At 42.1% G+C, this 13,843-nt stretch overlaps 1 protein-coding gene across 5 annotated transcripts in view; it reads right to left on the bottom strand.

The window, feature by feature from the left end:
- Positions 1-222: 222 nt before the first annotated feature.
- PFKFB3 (6-phosphofructo-2-kinase/fructose-2,6-biphosphatase 3) overlaps positions 223-13,843 on the bottom strand; it is a 71,479-nt gene continuing 57,858 nt past the window's right edge. For 2 of the 5 annotated variants that reach the window (XM_042467653.1, XM_042467651.1), the window contains exons 10-16: positions 13,126-13,230; positions 12,546-12,675; positions 11,845-11,907; positions 9,717-9,898; positions 7,643-7,819; positions 5,946-5,968; positions 223-2,156 (exon numbers count right to left, since the gene is read on the bottom strand). In XM_042467653.1, coding sequence (XP_042323587.1) covers positions 2,150-2,156; positions 5,946-5,968; positions 7,643-7,819; positions 9,717-9,898; positions 11,845-11,907; positions 12,546-12,675; positions 13,126-13,230 — 687 coding nt within the window. In that variant the 3' untranslated portion in view covers positions 223-2,149. Of the gene's footprint in view, positions 2,157-2,856; positions 4,328-5,945; positions 5,969-7,642; positions 7,820-9,716; positions 9,899-11,844; positions 11,908-12,545; positions 12,676-13,125; positions 13,231-13,843 lie in introns of those variants that run through there. The other 3 variants (XM_042467654.1, XM_042467655.1, XM_042467652.1) reach the window with 3 other exon arrangements.

The following is a 13,843-nucleotide window of genomic DNA, read 5'->3' as shown; positions in this document are numbered from 1 at the left end:
CTAGTATTTCCTGCTTATAATCCAGTTGTTTTTCCCCCCACCAGTTCCCATCCATTTCCCAAAATATCCACAATCCACAAGCACGGAACAGCTTGCCTAAAGTGTGTTGTCACAGGGCAACAGATGTGTGGCATTTGCTTGCGATGGCTTTATCTAATCGGGGCAGAAGGCAGCACAAGGACCAAAAAAGCCACTTGCTGTATGCATGATAAAGTAATTTAAAAAAAAAATTAAGGGAGAGAGATTAGCTAAGAAGCTGGTGCAGGGAGAGGAAAAAACCTCAGTGTGTCAAAACAATCTGAAAACACACTCTTCCCTCCCCAACATGGATGGGTTTTTACAACTGTAATTAGAAAAGAGAAGGGTTCTTCCACCTTTGCACAAGGACACACCTATAAATTCGCTTGCACAGCAAACCCCTGTAAAAATGGTCACTTTAATACTATTTTTTTAAAAAAAGAATAACCTACTAAAGCACTTGTCACAGCACAAGGCTAACGCGGAAGGCACTGCTGTTCGCCTTGGCAAAGCCGACCTCAAATGTCTCCCCAAATCACAAACACACAAATCACTGCACTCCTACCAAGTCATTCAGTCTGGGAAGACCTTGTGTATTAACGGTTACCTGGAATTAGGATGTTTAAATGAAGGAGGGAAAAGGGGGATGGAAATGAACCTGTTCCTGCTTTTACAGACCTCCAATGTCTTTGCATATGGGGCTGTGCAATCCCTCAAAGAACTAGGTGAGCAAAGTGTGTCCCTCAGGTGGGACTACAAGTTCCATCAGCCCTAGTGAGCAGAGCCAAGGGTGAGGCACACTGGGAGGTGCAGTCCAACACCATCTGGAAGGACCCACTTTGCCCGACCCTGCTCTATAAATTGCACTACTAGATCCACTTTTAAGGGGTTTTATTTTCATTGGATCAAGAGCTGTCCAAGTTCCCTGTTCATTAAAGCAGAGTAAGGAGAGCTCTTTCAAAAAAAGGCTGGGTGGCTGGCTGGCTTTCACATAGTGAACTGACACCCTAGTGGTAGTGGAAAACAGTAGATGGTCAAGATGCTTCCCTAGACCTAACAAAACCAACCAACCAACCCTCAGCTCATCCCCAATAGGTACTCCAACAGATTAGTCTCTTACATTTCCTAATACTGCGTGCCTACAGCTGCTTTGATGTCCTGCATGAACTAGAGCTGAAAAGCCAGGAGGGAATAACACAATGAGGAACTAACTTGCAAAAAACACAATTCATACATACAGTCCATGGCACCTACACACATACTCCTTTCCTCTGTGCAGTCAAATCAAAAACAAACATTTCAGATGGTCACGTTCTACTTATCACACCTAGCCACTCCACCAGCTGTTTGCTGGTGAGATTTCCAGTACAGAAGGGCAGATGAAATTCCCTCTTCAGAAAGAGATACAAATTGGGTCAGGCTTTGTTGTCACTGAAAACCAAACAGCCAATTCTGCCCCCACCAAACCACAAAACAGTCATCGATTTCTGCAGGTGACATCCAAAAATTTCCTAAGGGTACATGTGTAGAGAAGAGGCATGCAAACTGTGAAGTGTGGACACACTTGTTGGTGTGTTGGCCTAGTTTTTATGGCCATCTCTCTAAGCTACATTCCCCTTTACGCACACATACCCCAAAGATAATCCATTTAATTACACATGTTCCAAGCAGCACAGTGCCCCTTCTACTTCACTGCAAGGCAACTGTGTCACTTTAGAAATAAAATAATAATAAAAATAAAAACAAGAGTAATTGAATTAGGCTATAACAGTATGCAAAGTAGTACTTTAGAGCTTGCTGTGGTCTACTGGAATCTTGGAGAGAAGAGATGAAGAAACAGTTTAAAGGTCAGTGTAATCCACAGTTTACATTATAATGAGATGTCTTCTTTTTCCTCCTTCCTTTTTCTCTCTCTCTCTCTCTCTGTATTTCACCAACCTCCCCAAAAGTCCCATTTCTGTTAAGTCCAGGTAGGTAGGTGATCATCAACAAAGGGCCATCAGCCTCGAGTCAAATGGAGCCATATGACAAACACAAGCTTTGGAGATGGATGACACAATGGAGCTGGGCTTCCGTCTGCGGTTTTTCAAGCATCGCCTGAAGAAAATTCAAGATTGCTTGTGGGAGTTGTTCAGGTTCTATGATCAAAGAGAGACAAAAAGGGGAAAAAGTTTTGAGCACATGGTTTTAAAATATGAACATTAAAAAAAAGGCAACAGAGCAAGAAAGATGCAAGATGTCATTGTTTGCATGCAGATGGTTTTCAAAAGGCAACAAAAATCTATTACAGAGATCACTTCAGAAACATCATCCAAGGAAGTAATAACTACAGGGGAAGATGACCTCATTGAAGAAACAGACGAGTCCTAAGAAAAACAGGCCAGAATCTCAGTCATTGCTCTCCTTCATCTCCTCTGTGTCCCCTGGACTAAATTGTGATAAATAATAATCTCATAAGCATGGGTCACTGAGCCAGTTAAATGAAAGACGGTCATTTCTGCTTGCCTAGCCTTGAGAAGGATGCTGTATGATGTTGTCACTGGGTATCATGTGAAGAATTAAATGCCTCTAGCTTGAAGTAGTTGCTCACTAACTACTGGTACAATAATCCTATAGGACTAGAAGAAGGAAGAACCTGTAGGTTTTGCAAGCAAGAAGGAGCCTTGAAGAAACTTATGCTATTTCTGAAGATAACAATTATAGTGGAGCCTTGGTTTGCCCTGTTGGGTTTGGTGCCAGCCCCGCACCCCCATGGATACCAAAATCTGTGGATACTCAAGGCTCACTGAATGCAATGGCATAGTAAAATGGTGTCCCATTTTACCATAGTAAATGTCAAAATCAAGGTTTGCTTGTTTGGAATTTAGATATTTAAAAAAATAATTTTCAAGCCATAGATAGTTGAATCCATGGATAAAGAATCTGTGGGTATGGAGGGCCGGCAGTATCTGTCAAATAGCTGTCCTCTGCTCATGCTTTTCCCCTATCAAATGACAGTATTACAAAAATATTGTAGCCTAATAATATTCAGTGCCATTGGTTTCTTTACAAGCTCCCCTAAGTTCTCCTCAAGCTAGAAGGAGCTATGTAGAAAAGGATTAGGGGTAAGAGAAGGAGCTGGCTCCTGCTATGTGCTAAACCTCCACTCTGCACATAGCTATTCTGGCAGTTGCAGGAAACTGGTGGACTAAACACTTTATTTAGGGCTGATCTAGGCTGCATTTACTCTGCAGAATTTAATGCAGTTCAACACCACTTTAACTGTCATAGCTCAATGCTATGGAATTCTGGAATTGGTAGTTTTGTGAGTTATTTAGCCTTCTCTCTGAAAGCTCTGGTGCCACAATGAACTACAAATCCCAAGATTCCACAAGATGGAACCATGGCAGTTTAAACAGTGTCAAACTGCATCCATTCTGTAGTGTGGCAGCCCTAAACACAAAGTACAATGAGGTGACAGAGTCAACAGGTGACAAGATGGGCTGAATCACTCCACATTGCAAAGATGGCACATTAATGTTAAAAGTTTCTTTATATTTCATCTTAAAACTTCTTGAAAACATCATGGAGTAAGCCAAAATAAAACTTTTTTTCCCATGGTATGCTTAGCTTCTACTTCTAGGGAATTTTCTACAGGGAAATCATGTAGAAAGTGTTACCTGCCCCTCTACACCTTTAAGTGGAACGTTCCTGTCTAGAATCTTTTCCTTTATGAGATCAATCACATACTTAAGTAAACGCTGAAGAAAATTTAGTTTCCCTGTCATATCTGATAAAAAAATCCTATGCAACTCTAAAACTGACACATTTTCTACACTAGTAAAGACTAGCTTATCTACACTGGTTTATTACTTTCCATCTATTTTTGTCTAATGTGTGCCCTTGAAGAGTTGGAAAGGTAAGAGGGGAGGCAGCAGAAGAAGGTATAACCCATTTTGCTTAGCAGAAAGCAAATGCTGCAGAAGTATCTCAGGACAGAAAGAAAGATTTGAGAAACACACACTTGCTACAAATGGCAGGGTATCAAGGAAGGGAAGCAGCTGCTGAAAGGGACTCCCCTGTTCTCACTCCTGCATCACCAAAAAACTACAAGTTTTTGTAGTTCCACCTAACCTCCATCTAACCTCTCTCTCCTCTCCCACACAAACACACACAAAAAGAAAAAGCCAAGGCAGAAATGATCTTGAGTAACTGTTATTTCAATGAGCTGAGGGTAGGCTTGGGGAAAGCACAACACGCAGAGCAGCAAACCATTTACCTTGGAAATATTAGTAAAGCAAAATGGTTGAAAATGTGACAAAGGGAGCGTCTTTCAGCATGAAAAGGGAAAAGAGAGAAAAGTGGTGAAGGAGAGTGGCCTTGCAGCAAAACTGTATAAAACAAATGCAGCAACTTGAGGGGTTTTCTCCATCACCAAGGCCAGGTGGCCCATGTTTCAAAAGTGCAACAGAGAAAAAGGTTCATCCACGCCAGAAAACAAAAATACAAAAGCTGTCTTATCACCAGGACACATGTGTTTAACCCTCTACCTTCACTTCCCCAGTGACAGAAGCAATGCAAGGTTGGCAAGAAGAGGTCCTTTCCAACATATTGCCAGTTATTCTTTTATCAGAGGAGGGAATATGGCTCCCAGACCCACCATGGCTGGGAAACAGATCCAGCTAAATATTGATGGTTGCACCCCCAGAAACTTCTAAGGCTTGTTGGTGTTATGCATCTTCAAACTGATCTCAGACTTACGGAAACCCTTTCATAGGGTTTTCTCGGAAAGATTTGTTCAGAGGAGATCTGCCTTTGTGGCTGCGAGAGTGCGATTTGCCAAAGGTCAGCCAGTGGATACCTACGCCTGAGTAGGGAATTGATCTTCCAGAATTTTAGCCTGACACTCATATTACTATACCATACTAGTTCTTCGTCTATCCATTTCAATTATATTTTGGCGTGAGCAAGCCTTTTTTGGCCCTAATAGTCTTTTTTTTCAGATCCAAGATGTGACTTCCAGGTTCCAAGGCTGAGGAAACTGCAGACCTCCAAAAGTCAAACTGGTATTTTCATCACCCCCTCCCACCCTGCTACAGATGGGAACTGGTGTCCAACAACATCTGAAGGATTACCCAATCCTGTTATATTCCTTTATAGTCTTGCAAGCCCAAGGCTCTAAATATAACAACAAAATGGCAGGACATTGCTTCCCTCCATCCCAAAACTTTTTGCACTATTGGTAAACTTAGTCTTGCGCCAAAGCTTTTGAGAACATACAGAGGGTATGGAGGAAGATCAGTTCCCCATCTCCCTGGGATTCTGCTGTTCCACAAACTGAAGTCCAATATCAGACTCTGTCCCAGATCTCTACCTAGATTTTATTTCACAACTAAAGAATCAGCCATTGTGAACCGGATACTCTCCCAATACACTGGACAGAAATTCCCAACCAGCAAGGACAATAGGCACAGAATGCAACATCTCAGATCAAGAACATGCTGTCAGACCATTGGTTCATCTAGCTCAGTACAGCCTGTCTATATAAATTGCTTGGTAATTCTCTACTGTTTCAGGCAATTCTTTATACAGCCTGTCTAGAGATCCTATCTGGATTGAACTTGTGCCCTTCTAACTATAAATTACATACTGTACAGGCTACTGTCCTTCTTCTAAAAAACATGGCAGCAGGCAAGATAGATAACATATAGAGTATTACATTTCTCCCCTCAGTACAAGGGAGGATTTTGCAATTAGCCAATACTCTGCCAAAGTAGGGTTAAATCCATAATTTTACATTCCCAAGAGCAAAAGAGAACTTCCCCAGGTTATGAACAGTGGTGCAAGCTGGGTGTGAAAAGCCAATCGTCCACTTGTGTGGAAGCAGAAGGAAAGAGAAAGGCAGGCAGTCAAGAAAGAAAGAGATCAACCCACAAGAAGATACTTACAGGCAGGCCTTCCCCAGTAAAGGCTGTAAAGAGACAAAGGGAGGGAAAAGAAGAATGGAAAAGAAATCAGTATGGTTTGCAAAGCTGGTTCTCATGACAGGAGATAGAAAGACCAGGGAGAAGGATTAATCAGACTGCCAGAGAAAAGACAGACCAAGAGACACAAAGCCATCCAGCTTTAGCATCTACCCACATTCATGCCCGAAGGTCACAAAATGTCAGCAAAACGGTCTCCAACATTTCAGATCCCAAGCACAGAGATGGCTCAACAAGGATATGGAGAGGTTGGGCAGAGGAGCATGGATCCTCTCAAACACAGAATTTACTACCAACAGAGGCTGATGTTGAAAGATAAGTTTGGCTTTCAAATCACCTGAAAGACCATATCTCCCTATACGAGCCTGTATTGTGTGCCTCCAAGTCATTTTTTATTTATGGTGACCCTAAAGTGAGCCTTTCACTGTGTTTTCTTGACAAATTTCTTCAGAGAGGATTTGCCATTGCCCTCCTCTGAGGCTGAAAGAATGTGACTTGCCCAGGGTCACCCAGTGGATTTCTTGCCTGAATGGGAATTCGAATCCTGTTTTCCAGAGTCATAGTCCAATGCTCAAACCACTACACCACGCTGGCTCTCTACCTAGCAGCCTACTAGAGTTTCAATTTTCAGTCCCACCAACATCATGGGTACATCTGATGAGAACTCAGGAGAGAGTCCTCTCTATCGAGGGATGCTCAGTTGCCCCCCTTTTTGCTCTTCTTATTTGAACAGGGATCCAGTTGGTTGAGTTAGTGCAACAGATGTGCTGGTTCTTAAAATATACGTTTTTTTAATGTGTTTTCAGCTGTTCTGAACTACCGTTTTTAAGAGGGTTGTTCAATGCTTTTAAAAACTTGTATAACCAATTGTTGTAGCTATTTTGCTTTTATGTTCAGTATAAACCACTTTGGGTCCCCTATGGGAAATTCCTGGTGCTGGATGGTCTCCTACCCAAGTACTAACCATGTCTAACCCTATGTATAACCAAATTTACAAAAGATCAGAGGTGCTCAGGGTGCTCTAGTGGTCTTACCCAGCTCTCCTTGGCAGCTGGGAGTCAAAATCCAATGCCCATAGAGCAATGCATCTGATACAGAAATGAAGTAGGTATGCTGATGATACCAGGAGACATTGCTATATTATCAACAGATTGACATTAACATTAACTTTTAAATTATGAAATGAGGGTGCAGGTAGGAAGGTTTGGAGCAGAAAGACAACTAAATACAACATTGTTTAAACATGTGTCATTTCCAAAGTCCAAAGGACAGAATGAACCTATTTCTGATCATCAAGCATAACCTATCTTCGTACTGACTCTAAGCATATGCCACCATACAACCAAGCTCAAAACACAACAGAGTATAATCAATCTGACTGTTTTTTAAAGGTTAACATAAGACTTATTTTTAAATTATAAAGTCTTTTACTACTGGTTTTTTAGTGGAAGGAGATGAGTGCAAAAATGATGTTGGCTGTGATCTCAGAGAAAGTACTGCCATTAAAAAAATGGAACAAGCCATGCCAAAGTAACTACCTCCCAAGATTTAAAGCAACAGAAGGTACAGACATGCAATGACAACAGCCACAACACTCTGCCATCACCACCACCACCACCACACAAACAAAGGAAAACCACCAACAAAAGAATGTAACCAACTTGTCCAGGCAGCTGGGTGGGTACTTCCTGGGGCATACAGATGGGCAGGGCAGCAGAAGCAGCAGCGGCCACATGCTCCTCAAAGCTGTTGATGCGAGGTTTTTTGGTGGGCTCTGGGCTCGCTAGAGGGGTAACACTATTGCGTCTCATGAGGGTGTTAGGTAACTTCTTTGCATCCTAAATTAGAGCGAGACAAAGATAAAAAGTAATGAGGACGAAGGCGAAAGGTATGAAGAAAGCAGTTTTATATTAAAAAAAACACATGATGGGTTAATTGATCGGCCAAAACATACCAAACAAAAAGGAAAAAAAGGTGAATGTCAGAAAAACTGGGAGATATTTTGCAAGGATGAGGGGTACTGCTACTGCAATCTCCTGTAGCAATCTTTCTCACTAACACAAACATACAGAGTGAGCATACTTTTTAAAGCAATGTGAGGCCAGGAACGAAGAGGTTCTGGAGTCAATCTCAAAGTCTATCTTGGAGCTCTGAAGAAAGCAAGTATAAGGGTCTCTATAATCTAGAACCTGATGCTTCAGTATGATGCAAAGACATGCTGAACAAAGACATGATGGATGTATTACAGAAAGTGAAAAGCCCTAGCCAAATTCCAAATCCCTGCCCCAAAACATAGTATGGCAACCTAGTGTTATCTATGTACAGCCTGCCTTCAGATGACAAACGCAGCAATAAACCAGGCATTACATCAATGCCCTTGACACCCAACCAGGGAACATGAGACTTTTGACAGCTTTCTAAAGCTTAAGAAAAGGGAGAGAGTTCCACCAGGCAAGGGGCCATCAAAGAAAAAGCCCTGCTGCTACCATGGTAATGTCACAATATAGGACCTTTGGGGTGCTGAAGAATAGTGACAACCTCCCACCTCCCCAGTCTATGTTTGTGATATCACGTCTTGTGATGGACCTCTCATGTGTGTGCATATCTGAAGAGGAAGAGAATGGCTAGAGAGATGGGAAATGGCTTGGAGAGATTTCAGCATCCTTGACTCAAGTGCTCTTTCTTTCTGGTACTAAGTACTGGACCTCCCACACCACTATTCACCCACTGCAGGGAAAGATCTACAGGTAAAGAAGTAGGGTAGCTGATTCTTATCTTGTTCTGGCCCCAAGTGTGCATGAGGTCTCAATTTACACATCCTTCGTACACCAGGACTCTGAAAGGGGCACTCTGACAATCCAGGAATACCTTCCCCTTCATCACTGCATACCTGTGCACTCTGGGGGGCTTCCAACACTCACACCACATGCTGTCACAGCCTCAAATGCCTGACATCAGCCTTGTACCACCACTGGAGCCCACCTCCTGTGACATCATGAGGGGATCAACCCTAGGTCCCAGGTTTTGGCCCTGAAATCTCAGCCAGGCATAGTTGTAGTCTGGCAATCTGGGGTGGGTCAGTACTGAGTGCTTTTCGTTTATTTATATAAACTAAAATATGCCCTCTGCAAAGTTTATACATCCACCTAGACAAGAGGTTGCCTCTCTGACATACTGGTTTTCTTACATACTGATGTGTTGTTGTGGGGGTGCAAAAGCATACAACCATTATGGTCCATATTCAGCCTGATACAAGATGCCCACTCCAGTGCTGTTCCTCGTACAGGTTGAGTCTCCCTTATCTAAAATGCTTGGATTGTGGTGTATTTGCATGTACATAATGAGATGTCTTGCTGATGGGACCCAAGCCTAGACACAAAATTCTTTTATGTTTCATGTACACTTTATACACATAGCTTAAAGATAGTTTCATGCACAATATGCTTAATACGTTTGTACATGAAACAAAGTTTGTGCACACTGAACCATCAGAAAGTAAAGGTGTCACTATCTCAGCCACCCATGTAGACAATTGTGGATTTTGGAATATTTTGGAATTCCAGGTAAGGGAAACTCAAACTGTAACACAAGGCACTTCAGATACTCATAAAGAGTTAGTAAACACGATCTTTCTGTATTACTTGCTGCTGCTATTGTTATTCTGCTACTACTGCTATCACTGCTACCACCACCAGCCTTCCACTACAAACTATCAGGGGAAAAAACACTGCTTACAACAAAAGAGAATCCGTCTTTGAACGTTTTTCTAAAATTCAGGTGTCTACCCAAGTTCTTTCCATGTACACAGGGCTGGGGGGATGAAGGCACAAGTGGAGGGCAGAGGCCCCTCACCTCTGGTCTATCCCGGTGAGTGTTCACAGCGTCGACATTCAAGCAGATGGATTCAACTCTACAACCTTAGGGAAGGGTGAGAAAAAAGAAAAGATGCGGAACGTGGTCAACTATTTGGGTCTCAATGTTCAGCTAAGTAATTAAACTGGGGGGAAATGCTAATCAAGGTTGATTTTATTAAAATGTAATTAAAATCAGATAGATGATTAAGAAGCAGTTTAATTATTCTTTGAATCAAGCATTCAGAAATCTGAGAAGGAAATGGTAAATCGTTGATCTGTTTTTCACTGTGGCTGCACCTGAACTGCAGAATTGGACACCACTTGGCTCACTGCTATGTAATCCTGGGATGATTAGTTTGTCATCGCACCAGAGCTCTGACAGAGAAGGCTAAATATCTCACAAAACTACAAATACCAGAACTCTTGAGCACTGAGGCAAGACAAGTAAAGCAGTGACAAACTGCATTATTTCTGCAATGCAGATGTAGCCTGTGTTTTATGTTTTAAATTGTTTTAATATTGCAAATAGTTTGATTCTGTTTTAATGTTGACTTTTGAATGTTTTCAGCTATATTGTAAGTACAGTAATTTAAATTGTAAGTTGCTTTCAGTTCCCATTTGGGGGAAGAGGTGGGGTATAAAGATGATGCTGCTGATATTGTCATTTTAAAATTAGGATGTGCCCCTTCTCACATAAAGAAACAAACTATTTAATGATTTTTTTAAAATCCATATACAAAATGCACAGAGAACGCAAAACACCAAATCACTGGATTAAAACTAAACCCACTGCATTTTCTTTAATCAGGTGAACAGCCCCAACAATTACAGAATGTAAAGAGCACTGTCTGACACACCCATCTGTTCTACGGTCAAGGAAAGGTATGTTGTTTCTGACTTCGACAGCAGCAAAAGGCGTGAAAATTCATTTGAGTGAGACACAGGCCAAGCTTCCTGGGCTAAGCCCTCTGTCCTAACTGCAAATGAAATTAAATAAGGAAGATGAGGTAATGCTCAGGACCTTACGTTCAACAGAAATATATACATAATCCATCTGAATTATCTAAAATGTTGAAAAAGCAAATTATGTGAACATGTTTGTGTATGAATGTATATGCATTATGTTGTGTTGTTGTGTGCCTTCAAGTCATTTCTGACTTATGGCAACCTTAAGACAAACCCATCATGATGTTTTGGGGGGTTGAGAGTGTGAGACTTGCCCAAGGTCACCCAATGGGTTTCCATGGCCAAGCAAGGTATCAAACTCTGATCTGCAGAATCAAAGTCCAACACTCAAACCACTACACCACACTGGCTTTCATATATGCATATATAATAAGCAAATTAAATGTTTTCTTACTATGCACAATTTTACATGCATAATTGTGTATATAATTCATTAGGAATTAGGTAGACCTTGGGAGAGGAGGGGAACTTTCTTCTAGCCAGTGGAAGAGATACTACTGGAAAGCCACTGGTTTCAGATAACCTTCTGGCTCTGGAAATTACACCCTACGCTGCCTACGCACATTCAAGTATATTTCTGAAGTCACAACAAAAGACTGGAGAATTGGCTTTTAAAATGAAATCAAATGTTCTCGAGAATCCATTGCCACCAGCTACGGTGCTATGAGGCACACAGCACCTTGGAAAAGACAGAACAGGGAAGCTGGGTGGGAGCTCACGGAAATCCTTGGACAGACAATAGGAATGTACTCAGGAATGTACTACAGCACCCATTAATGGAGAGGAATGTGGCAACCAGTAGACCTCCCACTCATCATCTGTTCTCATTGATCCCTCACACTTTGACACACTTTGTTGTTATTTTTTAAGGCTCATCTCTATCATACAGTGGGGACTAGAAAAGTACACTTTCATAGGAGAGAGGGGTTCTGAAAGCCTTGACAATCTAAGATTCAATCAAGGTCAAATAAATCATCCCTTAGTTGCAACCTCAGGCGTACCCTGATATGAAAAAGCTTTGTGAGAGAGGAAGGAAGACTCACCATAGGCCACAGGGGTCAGCTTCAGTACTGTGTGAAGGGGGCATTTCAAGTAAGGCATTTCCTCTGGGGAGAAAAAAATGCAAGACAACAAAGTGATGAACTGGACAAATAAATCTATTCCACAAATACTGCATAACCTACAACTGTCAGACTACAGCGCCCATCAGCCTCAGGCACTGCAGCCCAGGTTGGGGAAAGGGTTTGTGGAGTTACAAGAAGAACAAGAGGTGAACAAGAAAAGAAGGTTAAGAGGTGACATGATCGCCATGCTTAAGTAACTGAAAGGATGTCATACAGAAGAAAGAAGAAGCTTGTTTTCTGCAGCTCCAGAAAATTGGTCCTAGGGAGCAATGGATTCAAGCTACAGAAAAAGAGATTCCACCACAACAATGGGAAGAAAATCCTGACAGTAAGAGCCATTCGAAAGTGAAACACACTCTACTGGAGTGTAGTGAAGTCTTCTTCTTCAGAGGTTTTTAAACAGAGGCTGGATGGCTGTCTGTCAAGGGTGCAATGATTATGTGTTCCTGCATGGCAGAGATTGCAGGGCTGCATGGCCGTTCTGGTCTCTTCCAAATTTAGGTTTCTATTATTCTATACTCCCTGGCAACAGTGCTTAGGTATCACAGCCTAAGAGTTTAGAAGAATAATGGGTGCTGCTGTTAACACCTGGCCAATGGCTGGAATGACGAGACACACACCTGCACTCTTGTCAAGGAAGTAGGCCAGAAGACACCTCATGACTGCCTGGTGACAGATGACAAGGACATTCTCCTGTCTCTCCAGCTCCATGATGACTGGTTCTAGACGCTGCACCAAATCTTGGTAGGACTACAGGAGAAGAAAGAAGACAAAGAACAGATCAAGATGATGCAGAAGACAGAAGAACTTGCAGCCAAATTAGGCTGACAAGGAAAGTGAGATGGCCTTTCTCCTGATGTTGACCATCACACATATTAAAGATTTTGAAGAGACCAGAAACCCAAAGATGAATAATTGCCAGTACAGTGAGCATAGAATACTTGTAAAAAAAAGTTGGTATAAAGAAAGGATGCAGCCCTCCAGATGCTGTTGGACTACAGTTCCCAACAAGCAGAACCACCAATGGTGAGGAAGGCTAGGTATTATACTCCAGCACCTGGAGAGCTGTACAATTCCTTGGTGTTTAAGAACATTGTTTTATTGCTGATTAATGGCATACTTTACAACTCCTAGCTATAGTTGTAATACCTACTAGTTTCAGTTGTAATAACTACTAGCCCCTCCTTCCACAGGACATACCTCTCCTGATGGATAACGATAATAGTATTTGTCCTGGTCACGCAAAGCAAACTCTTCAGGGTACTTCTCCTTTATTTCATCATAGGTCATCTCTTCACATACACCCTGTAAGAAGCAAAGAGAAATATTCCTGCTGCTGCTATGGCAGCCCTTCAAGCAGAGATGGGGAGGTCAAGGCATCCATCCCCAATTGTTCTGTAGTCTATCAAGGCATCCATCCCCAATTGTTTTGTGATGTTCAGCATTAGGAGGAACTTGCTGACAATAAGGGCTGTTCGACAGTTCGAACACACTCCCTTGGAGGGTGCTGGAGTCTCCCTCCTTGGAAGTCTTTAAACAGAGGCTGGATGGCCATCTGTTGGGGATGCTTTGATTGAGAGTTCCTGCATGGCAGGAGGTTGGACTGGATAACCCTTGTGGTCTCTTCCAACTCTATAGTTCTATTATCTGAAGTGAAGAATTGATGCAGTCTGACATTGCTATAACTGCCATGGCTCAATGCTATGGAATTTTGGGATCTGTAGTTTTGTGAGATATTTACTCTTCTCTATCAGAGCGCTCTGGTGTCACAACAAATTACAAATCCCAGAATTCCAATGTGACAGCAACCCCAGGCTACTTATGTCCTGATGTCTTCCACTGGTTCCTTTAAAACCAAAATTCCTTTTGGAAGGAGGTGGTTAGGGAAAAGAGGACAACTTTCCCTATCAGAATTTCA

This window comes from Sceloporus undulatus, chromosome 5 (genome assembly GCF_019175285.1).
Source record: "Sceloporus undulatus isolate JIND9_A2432 ecotype Alabama chromosome 5, SceUnd_v1.1, whole genome shotgun sequence".
NCBI classification, from domain to species: Eukaryota; Metazoa; Chordata; class Lepidosauria; order Squamata; family Phrynosomatidae; genus Sceloporus; species Sceloporus undulatus.
Note: the sequence above shows the minus strand (reverse complement) of the source record. Positions and strands in the feature narration are given on the sequence as shown.